Source organism: Musa acuminata, chromosome BXJ1-6 (assembly GCF_036884655.1).
Source record: "Musa acuminata AAA Group cultivar baxijiao chromosome BXJ1-6, Cavendish_Baxijiao_AAA, whole genome shotgun sequence".
NCBI classification, from domain to species: domain Eukaryota; kingdom Viridiplantae; phylum Streptophyta; class Magnoliopsida; order Zingiberales; family Musaceae; genus Musa; species Musa acuminata.
Window position 1 is genome coordinate 14,011,620 of NC_088332.1, and position 17,535 is coordinate 14,029,154.

Here is a 17,535-nt window from a genome sequence, read left to right on the forward strand (position 1 = left end):
ATAGCTTTTTTGCATCCACTAGTTTGCATGCAAAGTGCCCCACCTCTACTTAGGTAGAACCTGTTAACCATAGTGTATATAAAGAGATACTTACCACAGACACTCCCTCTCGAGTAGCTTTGTTCTAAAGTCTACATGCGATGCAATTCCCCCCTTCGCAGCAAGTTTAGCTTCTTCTATTTTTCACTTCTAACAGGCGCCTGCCGTCACCCACTAAGGCCGGACCTTTCGACCAAGACATAGAACCACCGGCCACGCTGTGAGGTCACCGGAGCCCCACCAATTCCCGAAATCGTGACGTTACGTTCCTTCTCCTATCTACAATACGTAGAGTAGTTGTTCTATATCGAGTGCATTGTTTTTGTTTTGTTAAGTAAGCTATTAGAAAACCATTGTGCTCATCAATACAGCAGAAGGGTTGCATGCGTCCTCCTGCACAGCAACACAGCCAATCGTCGAAGCATTAGGTTGTGTTCCGCACTGCTATGACTGTGCACATCAGATGACTTGGAGAGAACAGGAGGCTGTGATCTGCAAAGTTCTTGCATGAGAGAACCTGATGCCGTACCCTCCAGAGTAACTTTGTATCCATAAGACGAAAGTGTTGTTGGATCAACATATGATAACGCTTTGGTGGCTCATTCAGCAATAGAATGAACATCCATTTCTTTAATGGAAAATAACAGCATACACATTCACATCTTATTTTTTTATCCCACAAAAAGATAGCTTATATCAATCCCTTACTCTTAATTTATGATAATGAATGAAACGCACCACCATACTAAATGGTTGGTTATAAATTATTTTTATTATATTAAATCATGCACAAATTATTTATTATAATATTCTAATTATAATGAACTCAAAAGAATATAATACATATATAAATACTTTAAAATTAATAAATTAATAAATCAATTATCTCATTAAAACATTCCCTCCCTTACTACATAATCCAAATCTATTTATCTATACTTTTGGTACCTAAAATTCACATTATCAAGTTTATGCAGTTATTTATTATATATATATATTTATTTATTTATCAATATTGTGGAAGGCCGAACGCTTGTACGGACAGAGGCGGAGTCGCGGACCGATATTTTCCATCGTCAGATTTGCTCACGAATCTAAAAGTCATACCGTTACCGTTAGATCGTATCAAGTCTCCTTCAAGTTTGATGGACCTGATTTCATATCGACCGGTGAAAAGTTCGACCTTATTCGAAGGCTCGTCTTCGCGACTACGAGCTCGAAAGATTTCTTTTCGGCGGCGAGCGTCCTCCGACGAGCCGTCGAGTGAGATGCCGCCCAAAGAACGGATCGCGTACTTCTACGACGGTAGTCTCCTCTCTTCCTCCTCCTCCTCCTCCTCATCTTTCATCCTCCAAAAATAATGCTTCTTTGAACGATCAAAATTAGTAAACCCTAAATGGTTTCTATTTCTCCGGTTTCCATAGCGTGGTGCGTTGATTTGCCCTCATTGCTGTACCTTATTTCTACCGAAATGAATCGTTTTCATCATGATTTTCACTCTCGAGGTGTTGTCCCTGGTTTCTTGATATCGTCTCGCCCATCTCACACACAAGTCAAACGAGTCGAGAAGTCGCCGTGTCAAAATTGCATTGGTTTTCACGCACCAGCTTGTGGAACGGATGCCAACCCTCCGATAAGTGCCGGCCGGGTGCTGAAGGTGATATTATAGAGCTGGATAATCCCTTGTTAACGTTAAACTCCTCTCGCTAGGGAGTTGCCTCCGTTTGGAAATCTGTATGGAGCTTTCTTGATTCCTAATGCGAAGAGCATAAGGGGAAGAGTTATGGATACATGATTTAAATTAGCAACTCGTTTCTGTCGTGACTAGTTCAATCAAACTAGGGTTATGGCTAGAACACAAACACATAATGCTGGCTTTAGCACTTGGTGAAGGTCATAGTTACGTGGACCCCTCTACCCTCCTTGGAACACAATTTCGGTTCCTCATTTTGATTTATGATAGTTCTATGTCTTGGATTACTAGTATATGCTATCAGGGATGCTAAATATGAAGATTCAATCTCGTCTGTTTCACTCCATCGAGAAACAAATATGTAAACACTCATAGTTTAGAATCCTCTAGAGAATCTTGTATCGTTATTGAAAGAGGAAACTTGCTGTTAAGCATGTAGGGAGTGATCAAATCATGATTAATTCCAACAGAATAAGGTGAGGCTAGAACACATTAACATAAATGCCGACGTCAAGGCTTCATATAGGGGGGTATTCGATCTATCATGTCTTCTGTCGTACTTTAAACTCTGCTTTTTCTCAAGTTGTTCTTTGACCTTTGCTGAACTTCTAAGATCTGTAAACACAATCTTTGTGCTAGATAAATAACTAGGGGGTTAAGCATGAGGTCATGCTTTAAATTGATCTGTGTAAACTTGTTCAGTTAGTTATGCCTTATTATGATCAGCCATTTATATATAATATAGGCAATTAAAAGTTGTGTTTTGACCTTTTGAAATTTTCTTCTAGATTTCTTGAAGTTAATATTTTTTGTAATTTTCATGTACCAAATTTGCAGGAGATGTTGGGAATGTATATTTTGGACCAAATCATCCAATGAAACCACATCGTTTGTGTATGACACACCATCTTGTGCTTTCATATGGTCTTTACAAGAAGATGGAGATATATGTTAGTCTTGGTAGTCCTTTTCCAGGTTCTGGTATTTCTTTAAGAACATAGAGTTTTTATTTATAACATATCATTTGCAGCGGCCACACAAGGCATACCCCGTGGAGCTTGCCCAATTTCATTCAGCAGATTACGTGGAATTTTTGCACCGGATAAGCCCTAATACACAACATTTGTTCGCTGATGAGTTAGCTAGATGTATGACAGAATGAAATTCATGTATCTTGAAGTTTATTTTATACAAATTTTTAAATATTTTTGTACAATTTAAATAATGATTTATAACTTTTGTTTCATGAAATATTGGTTTTGCCATGTTTGTGCAACTGTAAGGTGAACGTCACTTCCAGCTTGGTTAAGCATAATAACTTTTAACCATTAGCAATAATTTGCACCATATGTTGTATTTCCATGAATTGTATAATAACAGTATGGGAAAAAAAATCCTAAATTTGGTTTGTGATAACCAGTTAGCACTAGTAAACTTCCTAGAATCATATTAAAGCTTTGTTGGTTGCCTTAGTTAGCAGTGAAATCAGGTTACGGAGTTTTTCATTTTGACAGAAAGGGTCTAAGATGTAAGGTAAGCTATAATGGTTATGCACTAAGGGCTGACAGCAAGGGAATATCCTTTGTTTCCTTGGAAACATGTTTAAATTCTAGTAGAACTTGGAAAATCATTTTCTGGAAGGTCTTGGGAATTATTAAAGAGACTTGCCGATTATGATCCCTAAGAAAAACTGAATTGGTCACTGAAAATATTGAACCTAATTGTTGAAATGAATGTGACAAGTGTTGGGTCGAACAATCTTTTTGACATTATCCAGTCACTTGTGAAATTAGATGGAAACCAATATGCATACTTCTTAAAACAAAAGAGATGAATTATTATCAGCTCACGATATCATTTTGTTTGATGTGATACTAAAATAAAATGCAGAGATGAATTATTATCATCTCACGATATCATTTTGCTTGACGTGATACTAAAATAAAATGCATCACCATTGTTGTTTGATGGTGCATTGCATCACCATGTCTAATCCTTCGAGTCACTTTGTTATCTAAGCTTATACGTTTAATATATCTCTACATTGTTCTACATGGCTGAAAGTGTCATGCACTTCAGTTTACGTGATAGTCATGACATTTAGGAACATCAGATACGCTAATTTATTTCCCTAGTGGATGATACTTGCCTAACTTCTTTACTTGGTTGGATAAGAAGTATTCTTTATTCTGTATTAGAAATATGTTCTTTTGCTCAATTCGTGCACCAATTTTCATCAAGAGAAAATTTTCAGTAGTCTTATCTTGAACTCTGTTTCATTAAGTTTTCCTGACAGATGTTTCAACTCTGTTCAATGTCCTCTCTCAGATAACCTTGGAGAAGACTGCCCTGTCTTTGAGAATCTTTTCGAGTTCTGCCAAATGTATGCTGGTGGCACAATTGGTAACATTCATTGTTTTGAACTTTTAATAAATTGAATTTTTCTTAAACTGATTCAATTTTTTGTGTAGATGCTGCACGAAGGTTGAACCATCAACTCTGCGATATCGCTATAAATTGGTCTGGTGGCTTACATCATGCAAAAAAGTCTGCGGCATCAGGCTTCTGCTATATCAATGACTTAGTCTTGGGAATTCTGGAACTTCTTAAGTATCATGCCCGTGTTCTTTATATTGATATAGATGTTCATCATGGTGATGGCGTTGAAGAAGCCTTTTATTTCACAGACAGGCAATCAACTTATTTTACTTTTCAGTTCAATATTAGTAAACTTGAGTATAAATTTATGACTTTAGTATTTATTCTTGACAAAATCCCTTTGGCAACTATATTATGATTACATAATCAATATTTTGACATGCATTCCTGAAGTGTTTATATGTTTTCTCATAGTAAACAACAAAAGTATTTAACTGTTTACACTCTTATCAGGGTAATGACTGTGAGTTTCCATAAATATGGTGATATGTTCTTCCCAGGAACTGGCGATGTTAAGGTAATTTTTCTTGGTTGTTTACTATGCTGACTATATGCACAAGTTTTCTTCCAAATGTTTATCTTGTGTGATATGTATGTCTATGCCTTTGTACCGTAGACATCATGATATATTAGTTTCTTCACATAAATCAGTAACAAAATCTCGACTTAAAGATTTGCTTCGAAGGAGAGATCATGGACTAGGATGACAATGATAATTACATATTTCATCCGCCCCCTACTTTATTTTCTCTGAGAGCACTGCATGTACAAGCAATGGGAGGATCCAAGGAAATGAACAAAAGGCATTAATCTGGGGCTAGATGGCAGAATGTAGTAACTCTGTTTTTATCCATCATGGAGATATTCAGTTTCTGTTTGCTAGATTTGCTATTTAGTAACCATTGTAGGTTTCTTTAGGTATTCAAATTTCAACACATGTTCATGGTAAATAGTTTTCCAATATCATTGGTGGCATCTTTCTTAAGGATAAACTTTCATTTTTCTTTCTCCCAGTAGGTTTTGGGACTTGAACTTGTAGTGACGTGTTGTCTAGAGTTCTAGATTTTGTTGGGTGCCAACATTACAATTATCTCATATGCTAGCATAATTTGATTGCACGATTGGATCCATGGTCTCTTTTGTGTGCATGTGCACATGTGCTCATCTACCTGACAACATGCATTTTATGACAGAATGATTTGGAAGAAGAAAATACTCATATCTAGTTACAGACTGTCTAATTAATGATTTGGAAGAAGAAAATACACATTTCTAATTAATGGGAATCTGTTGGAAGATATCCCTTATGAAGTAAATTGAATATGGGTTTTTTTGTGGATTGTTTATTGGACTAGATTCATCCTTGCTCCATTGTAGAAAAGAGTAGAAAGTTTAAAGGTAGCGTTTTTGTTGAAATTTTGGAGAGGAAGATAAAGACTCTTAGCTACATGTTCTAATTTTGAACTCTGAAAAAGAGCTGTCTGCTAATAGATTAATGCATTTTGCAGATGCTCTTTCTCATCCTTAATTGCAATAAAATTCCTGAGTTTTGTGGTATATGTTGTACTGTGATGTTGTGTCAATCCTGAAAAAATTTCCTATCCGTTTCTGTGCTACTTTTAAATTATCTCCATATGTTAATTTTGCATTTGTAACTTTGCTTCTTAATATCTCTTTCTGGATAAATATTTGTGGCATTTTGAGATTGATAAGAATGTATTGATTCAAGGATATAGGTGAAAGAGAAGGGAAATATTATGCCATTAATGTCCCACTCAAGGATGGAATAGATGATGCTAGTTTTACTCGACTATTCAAAACGGTAAGACACGAGCAAGCATATACAAATTCAATTAGTTATATCTAGGTCAATTATTTATCTTCATTGTTAATAAGTCACTTTCTTGCATTGTTCATTTGTGTAGATTATTGCCAAGGTTGTTGAAACATATCTACCAGGTGTAATTGTTCTTCAATGTGGAGCTGATTCACTTGCGGGTGACCGCTTAGGCTGTTTCAATCTCTCCATTGAAGGTGTTAAATCTTTTTATAATGTTATGTCTCTTTCTTTTATGTACAATGAGCTCACACGACTCTGTAGTTTTGATATTTTTAGCTAAAATTTTCATTGGTATTGAATTGTTTTAGGTGATGTTGCAAGTACCTCTTGTATATAAATTGCAAATGTGTATCATAAATTTAACTTTCAGATCACAAGGAATATATCAGAGTCACAAATAGGATTGTGATCCTACATTCGTTGTTGAGTTTATATTTCTACAATTTAATTTTGCATATCTATTTATTGCTCATTTGTTGGTTGCTAACAGGACATTCTGAATGTGTAAAATTTGTGAAGAAATTCAATTTGCCTCTGTTGGTAAGTGTCAAAGCTAGATAGATATGTTAGACTGAACATGGTTTAAGTATCAAAATATTTCTTCTTCTGCAGGTTACTGGTGGTGGAGGATACACAAAAGAAAATGTTGCTCGCTGCTGGACTGTTGAAACTGGTGTTTTGTTAGATGCAGATCTTCCAAATGGTATGGGAATGGATTTAGTTGAACATAATGCTTTGGAACTTGAGTAGAAGATGTATCAAGGAAAAGTGGCTATCCTTGATCTCTTTATATGAAGTGGCTAACCGGCATGAATTTAATTTGCAGTTGCTTTTGTTTTGGTCTTTCATTTTTTTCATTGCTGGATCTGCACTTTTAAGAACTTTTATTGGATCTACTTGCTTCTAAGTTCTGTTTATTCAATGTTCACTTTGCTACTAAGACATTATCCAAGTTTTTAAATTTTGTTGCTTACAGAAATTCCAGAAAACGAGTATATCAAGTACTTTGCACCAGATTATACTTTAAAAATCCCGAATGGCAATATGGTAGGTGCTTTTCTGCGTAGTCTCTATGTCTTTTTAAAGTAACCCATGCCATTTAGAATTTTGTGATGCTAGTACCATGATTGTCTTTCTTTAGTCAATCACATACCATTAGACAAGAACCAGAGCTTTGTGTCAATTAGTTGGATCTCAGATATTCTGTTTGACTCTCTACCAATCAGTATATGTCATTCTAAGTGTTGTAGGCTATATATATCAAGGAGCCATGGGTATTCACCACTTCTAATCTGTTCAGTTTACTTTCCGGAACAGGAGAACTTGAATAGCAAGTCATATCTTAGCACAATCAAGGTGCAAGTTCTAGAAAGTTTACGGTGCATACAACATGCTCCTGGGGTTCAAATGCAGGAGGTCAGTCTCTGTTTCTCATCTTTATATAATTCTGTAGCTTTTCCAGTGATTCTTTGCCAGTTTCTTCCTTGACGTCAGTGGGTTTAACATCATAAAATTTTCAACAATGAAGAGAAGTGACGATCTGCATGTTTATTGTAGTGGTGGATCCTTAGTAGATGTAGGATTCTTAATTGCAACTTAAATAATAAACTGTAAGGAAAGTTGTGATATTTATACTGCTGGAAACTTACAGCAAAAAATAGGTTTTCAAATAAACCGATTTGATAAATTTCCTTCTCTTTGCATTTGTTATCAATACTTGTAATGTGTTACTAGAAGAACACAGGTGACGATCTGCTTCATTATGGTTGAAACCTAGTGGCCAAATTGACCTTGGCATGTACACAATGAGGGTTGAGGTAACCTCCATAAAATTGTTGTTTGCTTTCTTGGTATGGCAGTGATTTGACATGAAACACAAAGCATGCAGGTCTCTTATTAGTAGCAATTTCTGGACATTAGCTTTTCAGCATTTTGGTCACTACAGGAAAGCTCATAGAGTCTATAATTATAACACGTGGGGATTTGAGTTCTGACACTGCACTAGATGCCACATTCTTGTCCAAGGGAGCTTTGGTTTCAGATTTGGTTTTGGAACCTTTCTTCTTTATTGTTACATATTTGTTTGTAGGACTACCATCATATCTAGCCTTCTCTCTTCTACATGATAGCTTGTCCCTATGATTTTTAGTTTCTTCTCTTCTTGACTTTCTTTCCCCTTTTCTGATAACAATTGGTATCTGAGTTCTAATTTGTGGTCCCTTTTCTTCTATTTGTTATTAGAATGATAACTGATTATGTCTACTCTAGATTATTGAATTTTGAGATATGTAAATCAGAGAGTTTCATAAACACTGAAAGACCCATCAATATTTTATTAGATGGCTATGACTCTGTTAAATAAGTGTGTAATCATCTTAGCTAACTGATATCTTTTTTTGTTATCGAGGATTATTGATCTATACATAGAGAAAGCTGAGACATCTTGTTGACTGAAAAAATTATTGTTAAGATAATTTATTTTGCAGGTTCCGCCAGATTTTTATATCCCGGAATTTGACGAAGATGAACAAAATCCTGATGAACGAGTTGATCGTAAGTGCTAATTATTTACTGTATTATTTGATGCTGCATTTCCATATCAATAATTTTTCTTTAGTTTTCTTCATATTTGCAGTAATTGGTCTTAAAACTGCCATTAATAATCCAAGTATTTTATGTAATTATTAACCTGCAATTTGTCCCTTAATAAGGTTTTATATTCTATAGATTATCATGTAGAAAATATCGGCTAACTTTTCACATCCTTATGCCAGCTAATTTCCTGTTTGTCTATGGGTATAAGTGATGGTTATTGTGTGGAGAAAAGCCCATGATGTTTTTGCTTTGTAAAATTATCTTTCAACTATATATATATATATATATATATATATATACATAGGCTAAAATAATTTCAGTAATTTAGGTTTAACTTGCAAAAGTTACTCCTTTGTGTGTGTGTGTTTCTCTCTCACTGAAGCAATCTAAGTCTTCTTTGAAATGTTAATTAGAGCATACCACCGATAAGCAAATTCAGCGAGACGACGAGTATTACGAAGGGGACAACGATAATGATCACAACATGGAGGATGGCCCTTGAAATTTTGTTGCCTTTGTTATGCTTCTCCAATGTATACTCATTTTTGCTTCTTTTGGGCAGCAAACGAATTTGTGCACATAGATTTATTGTCCAACTCACTTAAAATGTATTCGTATATAATGAATGAATCAGTTTTTGTTTATTGGTTTTTGGTAGTGTTTCTTTCTTGTCCTCTACTGACTCACAGGCGACGCTAACCACAGCCACGAGGTGATGTCTCCTCTCTCTAAAAAACATGATGCCATCTGTTCGATAAATTACGTTTTGAATGAGATATGATTTCACTGACCGAAAACACACTCTTTTGCCGTGAGGTTAGTGGCTACTTTTGCTGTAGACCGATCATAAATTGCTGATGACGGACCTTTCTGCAACACCTGTGGCCTCACTCCCAGCGCAAGCACGAGCAGTGGTAGCTTTCAGATCATCACGGTGAAGTCATGTCGTGTTGAGTAATGCTGCAGGTCGAGGTAGATGCCATGACGAGTCTCAATTGAACCCTACACATCAAATCAGGTCAAGGTGGGCAGTCGAGGTCCATTTGCATAAAATCTAAAATTATATGGTCACAATGATTTTTTTCTTTTTCCTAATTTCTTATTCTCTTTAGTGGGTATTCTAATTTTTCTTTTTTCTGAAAGTGAATTGGGTGACAATGACGGACGCATCCACTTGCATCACGATCACATTTTTTCTTTTTGCCCCGCCCTTCTCGTTCTTATCTGTTTGACGGCGCCGTTTCCACCCGTTGCACAAAAGGCTATGAGGTGGTTAGAAGACGCGTGCGCGCTTTTTATTGCCCTCGCTTCCTGCATTCGTCGTCTAATCTCCGAGGCGGAGGCGGGTCGGTAGTAGTTCGCTTGCGTAGGAATAGCGCTCTGCCGTCCCCATACATTTCACCAACCACCACCTGGGCCGAGATCGTTCGCCACCAGGTCAGTTTCCTCCGCCTCTTCCGTGATCGTCGTCGATCATTTCGTGTCGCGAGACTAGGGTTTACAGGTTCCTTGATCGATGCATCGATATCAAGCAAACCACGAAACTTCTGCTGCTTTTGTTGTAGTTACTTTTGTTTCTTGAGGATCGTTGAATCCGGTAGAATAAATATCTTGTAGTGAACTCCCAATTATTGGTGGTTGCTAGTGAAACGGGAGAGCAAATGGCTCGATAATCCTTATTTTAATTCAGAATAAAAGGGAACAGAGATTAATTTGACATGGTGGGAGTTTCTTGTGCTTCGGATTCATTTTTATTGTCCTGGAGCCTAATATTGATCTTTTCTTGATTGTAATGGCATTCCTTTGTGATCCTTGTACTCAGGCCTCTGGATCGTGTGCACTGATAATTACTGGCTTGCTTTTGTTGTAACATTGAATCAATCAGATCTATTGTTCTTATCTGGATTTCTATGATGATGGGGACTACAGAAATAGTTCGTCATGCCATATTTGGGGCTGCACCTGCCCATTCTTTTGCTGGTTTTTTTGCAAATACTCCACAATTAGATGTCCACTCGAAAGCTCACGGGAAGTACCGGAGGAGAAGTTCTTCGTTTGTTTCACGATGTTCCGTATCAAGGATGTCGAATAATTGCTTCAGGGATTACAGAGTCAGGAACATCAATGACCGATCACGGTCTTTCAAATGCCAGTGCCAGCGAGTAGATGACGCTGATGGAATGACCAGCGGGGATGCCAATAGGACGTGGTTCACGGAGTCTGTGAGTCAGGCAAACCAGATCCTTGGTGATCTTAATGGCCAGAAAGTTATCAGTTTCGAGAATGGTTCTGTCATGCCTAACAATGAAGCATCCAATCATTCGTCATACAAGACAAGAGGAAACTCTATTGAGGATGAAGCATGGCGTCTTTTACAGGATTCTGTGGTTTATTACTGTGGCAGCCCTGTTGGAACAATTGCCGCAAAGGATCCATCTGATAGCAGTAGCAATTGCCTAAATTATGATCAGGTGTTTATTCGTGATTTCATACCTTCTGGAATGGCTTTTCTTTTGAAGGGAGAATATGATATTGTTCGCAACTTCATTCTTCACACTCTTCAGCTACAGGTAATTCTTTCTGCTGCCATCCATGATTGTGATTTGAAGTGTATGTGGTTGGCCATAGGTTATGCTTTAGCATGACCGTGATCTGAATATGTGACCAAGAAAGCGAGCTAGAAGTTTCATGTTGTCTTTAGTCTTTACAATAGCTATTGACAAAAGTAGCACAAAAGTCCTTAATTCAGAAAGGTGCCAGGGTTGCTTTCATTTTGTTATTCAGCACCTAATTCTCATTTTGTTGTTTTGCGAGACATCCTTATTTTCCAGGTTTTTTCCCCCTTTTTTCACCCTTATAGCACGACAGTTTGATTTCTGACTGTGTGATGTGGTATTCTCTGGTAAAAATCTGACTTTTATGGGTGATTTCACTTTTGCTGATAATTTTACCTATCTGATTAACTCTGAATATTATTTTGCTTTATTCACTTTCATTTTCTTTTAGTTCTTCCAGTATATCCATTTCTTGTTGAGAAACTTTATCATTTTGACACAGCACCTCTTGGTGGTGACTTTTCTTTCAACATTTTTTCACTAGCATCATATATTAGCATGGTTTTGGACTCATTACTTATCTAAAAATGAAGTTGTAGGACCGACTTTATGGTTCCACATTTCACAGAAAAATTTGAGAATTTTCCAGCATCACCCAAAAATCCTATAGGCTTGTAGTTAGTTTAACATTGTAAATTAAGAATTTAGGAACAAGGACATTCATATTATGGTGCTTGGTGGTTGCATATACTGTTTTGTAGATATCTTCAGTTAAAATTTTGTTTCTAAATATGTAGAGCTGGGAGAAAACAATGGACTGTCACAGTCCAGGCCAGGGATTGATGCCTGCTAGCTTCAAGGTGAGGACAGTTCCACTTGATGGCGATGATTCTGCCACAGAAGAAGTCTTGGACCCTGATTTTGGAGAAGCTGCAATAGGACGTGTGGCACCAGTCGATTCAGGTGTGTTTTCAAGTAGTGCTGCATAGCTGACAATTACCTGTAAATTATTCATTAGTACTTAATGGTCTCATGCTGCACTTAGTGTTGATAAGAGGTCTTTTGCCCTTTGCTTTAGTTGGGCCCTATGTTGTATGCTATTTTATTGTGGATGTTTTATGGGTTTTATTCAATTTTATTTTTGCAAGTGTGCTAAGTATTGGCCAAGTGTTAAAGATGCTATCATCTTCAACTGTAGGGTTATGGTGGATTATACTACTACGAGCTTATGGAAAATGTTCTGGTGATCTCTCAGTCCAGGAAAGAATTGATGTGCAGACGGGCATTAAGATGATTTTAAAGCTTTGTCTAGCTGACGGCTTTGACATGTTCCCAACATTATTAGTAACAGATGGTTCATGCATGATAGATCGACGGATGGGGATTCATGGCCACCCTCTTGAAATTCAGGTTTGGCCTCTATTATTATAACATCTATTTTTCAAATATAAGATTTTATACCTTTAATACATTTAAAAAAAAATTATAAGACAGTTGTGAGACCAACAATGCTTCATGGATCTAAGTGCCGAACAATTAAGAAAATATATACAAAAAGTTTGTGTTGTCGAAATGAGAATGCTGAGATGGATGTATCGAATTACTAGGAAAGATAGGAAAAAAAATATTTTTATTTATGAACAATTACGCATCGTCTCAATAGAAGATAAGATGAGAGAAAATCTTTTAAGATGGTATGAGTATGTTTAGGAGACATTCGGATGCGCTAGAAGAAGTAAAATTATTAATGTTAGTGGTATGAGTAAAGGTAGAGGAAGACCTAAAAAGACCTTAATAAAAACTATATATAAATAAAGATATAAATACTCTTAACTTAACTAAATATATGGCCTTTTTACATATCTCAATGGTGGCTAAAGATTCATGTAGCGAACCCCAAATAGTTGGGACTTACGGCTTTGTTATTGTTGTTGTATACCTTTATGCATTTGCTTTTTCTTTTTCCCAAAATCTTTCAAGGGAGGAAATAAGGAACATGACGTTGGCAAGCCATTTATGTCAGAATCTTCTGGGAATATGCTTGGTAAAGGATATCCACATATAGTTCTCAATGTATTGAATGAATGACATATCAGCACCTTCCTAATGGGCTTTTTTACATTGTTCTTTAACTGCTGCAGTATATTTTATTTTAGTTCATGGATCAGGGATGTATTTAACTGAGGTTTGAATGTGCCAGGCACTGTTCTATTCAGCACTTTTAAGTGCTCGTGAGATGCTTGCACCAGAGGATGGATCAGCTGACCTTATTCGAGCATTGAATAACAGGCTAATAGCATTATCATTTCATACTCAGGAGTATTATTGGGTAGACAAGAGAAAACTTAATGAGATTTACCGATACAAACAAGAAGAGTATTCTTATGATGCGGTGAACAAGTTTAACATCTACCCTGATCAAATTTCTCCATGGCTAGTGGAATGGATGCCTGATAAAGGAGGTTATTTCATTGGAAACTTGCAGCCTGCTCACATGGATTTCCGATTCTTTTCTCTAGGAAATCTGTGGTCTGTAGTAAGCAGTCTGGCAACAACACATCAATCACATGCCATTTTGGATCTTATTGAGGCTAAATGGTCTGATTTAGTGGCAGATATGCCATTTAAGATTTGTTATCCTGCTCTTGAGGGCCAGGAATGGCGAATTATTACTGGAAGTGATCCCAAAAACACGTAAAGCCTTAAGATCCATTGTAGGTCTCCCCATTTGAGTTTCCAGTTCCTTATGTTAATCTTTGATTCTACTTTTCTGCAGGCCTTGGTCATACCACAATGGAGGTTCATGGCCAACATTGCTCTGGCAGGTAGGAAATACACCTCTATCACATTTTCAGTTTCTTTTTTTTAATCTTCGGTGGTAACATTAGTTTGTTTGGGATTATTTTTGTTCTGGCTGCATTGATGTTCTTGGCATTAGCCTGAGATCTTGTACATATTTATGATATGCATATAAATAGAATATGAAAACCTATTGTAGTGGCAACAATATAGCATCAAGAAGGTATCTTATGCATTATCAAGGTGGGTCCTCTAATAAACATCTTGCATCCATAGATTACTGACAGTCATTAAAGTAGCCAGATTGGTCTCCAGAGATATTTGGATGATGGATTTTATAGAAAGAGTAATTCTATATGCCGAACCTCCTAATGCCTATTCTCTCATTATTATGGCCTGATTTCCACACAACTGCTATCAGGCCCTCATGAATTTGGTATATTAAGAACCACATTCCACCTGTTGAGATTTCATAATGCTTGAACCCTGTTTTGTTGGTGGAAATAGAGTTGTTGCAACTTGAGAAGATCCTTAAGTTATATTTGGCTCTGATTCATTTGTTTCCAAGAGATGATCTTCACATGAATAAACTCAACTTTTCAGTTTTTTGGTGTGTTAGTGAATGTTAAAAACAATCTAGGGCTGACTTATCCTTCCTTGATTGTTGTAGCTTGCAGTTGCATGTATTAAGATGAACAGGCCAGAAATTGCTGCAAAAGCCATTGACGTTGCAGAGAGGCGCCTAGCAGCAGACAAGTGGCCTGAATATTATGATACCAAGCGAGCACGATTTATTGGGAAACAAGCTCATCTGTACCAAACTTGGTCGATTGCAGGTTTCCTGGTGGCAAAGCTGTTGATTGAAAAACCAGATGCTGCCAGAAACATTTGGAATGACGAGGATGCAGAGATTGTTAATGCCTTGAATATCATGGCTGATTCCAACCCACGAAGGAAACGAGGCAGGAAAGTCTTAAAGAAAACCTATATAGTTTGAGAAGATGCACAATTTATTTTAATCATGGAAGAAAGTTGGCTGAACTCATAGTTAGCAGCTTTGCTGCAGTAGCTTCATGTAGCATATTCAATGAAATAGGTAAGGCCCATCATTTGTGGCATACAGATAGATCTTATTATATTGTACCATATTAATCCCTTCATGTTAGCATTTATTTTCCCCATACTTGGGGCATGGTGGCATAGGTCGTTATGATGTATGAATTGTGATGATTATATAGAAGATTTATATCATACCATCAATCTTTTCATTTTTGCAATGATTACTAACATTTTTCTCTGAGGAAACAGCAAGCTGACTATAACACTGGCAATATGGTCACAAAAGCTTCTATTGTCATCGTGGCAGCATTGGCACCTTGCATCTACATGAAGATTATTGGACCAAGCAAATGATCTGATTCTGATTAGAGATGGGAAGTTGCTCTTCAGTAACTTGGATGATTTGATTCATTTCTTAAACATAACTGCCTGTATGATTCTTTTAATATCCTGTGTTGGTAACAACATTAAGGATTTATCTTCTGATGTTTTTCTGATGCGTGATTTTTGATGCTACTCAAGAAGTTTTTATTTGATCTACGGATGCATCTTGTTCGATTCAAAAGTTATAGTAATATTTATCTAGACTCGTCCTCTCCTTTCTTTTTATTTTTTACAAGATTATTATATCCGATGTATTAGAGACGGAGAAGATAAAAAATTATAATATCTCATTGACTGATTCACATGACTAAGGGGAGATAAGAGAAGATATGATCTTTTAATAATATCATGTGTCATCGTATTATGTTTTTAGTTCTTATGATATTATGTTTATTTATGGACTGAACGAAACATATGGATTGAACGAGAGTATAGGGTCTAGGATAAATAATTACGAGTGTCATTCTCATCAATATCATCTCTTGAAAAATTCTATTATAATTGGACTTCCTTTCTCTTGATTGATAATCGTAATCAAAATCTAATCATATTCTTAATATATCTTACCTAATTAAACAAGATCACATAATATAATATTTTTTCACCTAACCTATTAATTAATAAGATATAAAAAAATTTATAATTAAAATAAATAAAATAAAAGTTTATTTTAAAATAATTTTATTTAACTGGAATTTGAAACTTCAATAAAAATATTTTACACATGCGCACGAATTTTATAAAATAGGTCAATAAGTTTAATAAATATAATACTACATTAAGTTTGACTATCAATGCAAGTCATAATGGTTATATGTCATCAATGTATTATAACATTATTAGCTATTCCTAATGTAGTCCAAAATAATTCATATAATTTATTTTGTCAAGATAATCATGTTAGTACATTAAATTATAATATGTATATACATAAATATGAATAAGATAGTAGAAATAAGTAACTTTAATTACATAGTAAGAATGTCAATTATAATGTCTACTTAAATATGCATTATCATATCTTTTATTGATTGATTATAAACTCAATCATAATAATATATTCTTTCAAACACTTAAAGTCCTATGTGAATGGATCAACAATCAATATAATAGAACTCAAGTTCTTAATTAATATTAATTATTTTTGGACTTTTTTTCTCTAATCATCAAATACTTTATATCATAATACATACAGATATAACAGTAATTGTCATTCTTAGAAAAGAAAACTACTATGATATGTTCCAAAGTATTTTTAGTGACTTAGCAATTGAGTCAGACCATGCCAAGTTCTGAGATAAAATTTTGTGGTCATAAAACTTAATTAGTGACCTCAAAACATATCACAAAATCAACTTATATTATTAATAATATAATAACATATTACTTTAATTTTTTTCTTATAAATTATCGTTTCAACTGATATAGATATAAATTGTAAAATGAACTTCCTATTTTTTAAACAATTTACAAAATCAACACCTAAAAATACTATCATTTCAAGCTAATCTAATTTTATATATGAGTATATAATCCTTCGTCCCTTTCAGATATTTTACTTTTTTCTTTATAGTCTTTTAGTATTTTCATTTCTAGGTAGCTCTAACATCTATTTAGTATTTTAATTGTAAGACTAATATCTGATACGATATAGGCTTGAACATATAATAGACTTCCAACCGTGCATAAAGAATATTATTTATCTAATTGTTTCTAAATAAATTTTAAAATACTTATTTTGATTAATTTTTTTATTTATGATATTTATTGAATTTACTAAATCTTTTCAAAATTTGATCAATATATCCTTTCTAAGACAGTCTTAGTAATCCTTGAGATCTATTCCTAAATATCTCAATGCTAATGACATAAGATACATCATTCATATCAATCATCTTAAAATTCTCGATGAGAAATTTCTTAGTTTAGTATAATAAACCAAAATTACTACTAGCAAGTAAAATATTATCTAGATATAAAATTAATATAATAAATTTGCTCTTACTAATATTTAGATATGACTACTAATAAATAGTATTTTTCTTAAATATAAAGAAAGTAATGATATTAAGAAACTTTATATATCATTATCTAAAGACTTATTTAACGTTATAAATGGATTTCCTAAATTT

General features: G+C 35.0%; 2 protein-coding genes across 12 annotated transcripts; both read left to right on the top strand.

The window, feature by feature from the left end:
- The first annotated feature begins 1,215 nt into the window (after window positions 1-1,215).
- On the top strand, window positions 1,216-9,250 carry LOC135584085 (histone deacetylase 9-like). 11 transcript variants are annotated; one of them, XM_065187576.1, is made up of 14 exons: window positions 1,216-1,344; window positions 2,570-2,682; window positions 2,763-2,880; window positions 4,061-4,135; window positions 4,204-4,423; window positions 4,625-4,688; window positions 5,901-5,993; window positions 6,097-6,205; window positions 6,502-6,551; window positions 6,624-6,714; window positions 6,988-7,058; window positions 7,329-7,427; window positions 8,498-8,564; window positions 9,020-9,250. In XM_065187576.1, the coding sequence occupies exons 1-14, from the start codon at window positions 1,308-1,310 to the stop codon at window positions 9,106-9,108; spliced, it is 1,296 nt and encodes a 431-aa protein (XP_065043648.1). In that variant the 5' UTR covers window positions 1,216-1,307; the 3' UTR covers window positions 9,109-9,250. The 11 variants fall into 11 exon arrangements, with proteins under 11 accessions (XP_065043648.1, XP_065043650.1, XP_065043652.1 ...); XM_065187583.1 differs by having other exon boundaries at window positions 1,264-1,344; window positions 2,570-2,626; XM_065187577.1 differs by lacking the exon at window positions 1,216-1,344 and adding an exon at window positions 1,395-1,696.
- A 140-nt stretch (window positions 9,251-9,390) lies between these two features.
- LOC135676431 (neutral/alkaline invertase 3, chloroplastic-like) lies at window positions 9,391-15,220 on the top strand. Its single transcript, XM_065187575.1, has 8 exons — window positions 9,391-9,630; window positions 9,750-10,043; window positions 10,429-11,176; window positions 11,959-12,124; window positions 12,360-12,571; window positions 13,362-13,855; window positions 13,938-13,986; window positions 14,631-15,220. Exons 3-8 carry the CDS (start codon window positions 10,517-10,519, stop codon window positions 14,955-14,957), a joined length of 1,908 nt encoding a protein of 635 aa, XP_065043647.1. The 5' UTR covers window positions 9,391-9,630; window positions 9,750-10,043; window positions 10,429-10,516; the 3' UTR covers window positions 14,958-15,220.
- The last annotated feature ends 2,315 nt before the right edge of the window (window positions 15,221-17,535 follow it).

Excerpts from the sequence above, each read along its gene's own strand:
- LOC135676431 (XM_065187575.1), top strand. The coding sequence starts at position 10,517 with ATGATGATGGGGACTACAGAAATAGTTCGTCATGCCATATTTGGGGCT. Across the intron at positions 12,125-12,359 it reads TGTGGCACCAGTCGATTCAG|GGTTATGGTGGATTATACTA; the intron begins GTGTGTTTTCAA and ends CTTCAACTGTAG. Across the intron at positions 12,572-13,361 it reads GCCACCCTCTTGAAATTCAG|GCACTGTTCTATTCAGCACT; the intron begins GTTTGGCCTCTA and ends TGAATGTGCCAG.
- LOC135584085 (XM_065187576.1), top strand. The coding sequence starts at position 1,308 with ATGCCGCCCAAAGAACGGATCGCGTACTTCTACGACG. Across the intron at positions 4,689-5,900 it reads CAGGAACTGGCGATGTTAAG|GATATAGGTGAAAGAGAAGG; the intron begins GTAATTTTTCTT and ends TATTGATTCAAG. Across the intron at positions 5,994-6,096 it reads TTACTCGACTATTCAAAACG|ATTATTGCCAAGGTTGTTGA; the intron begins GTAAGACACGAG and ends TCATTTGTGTAG.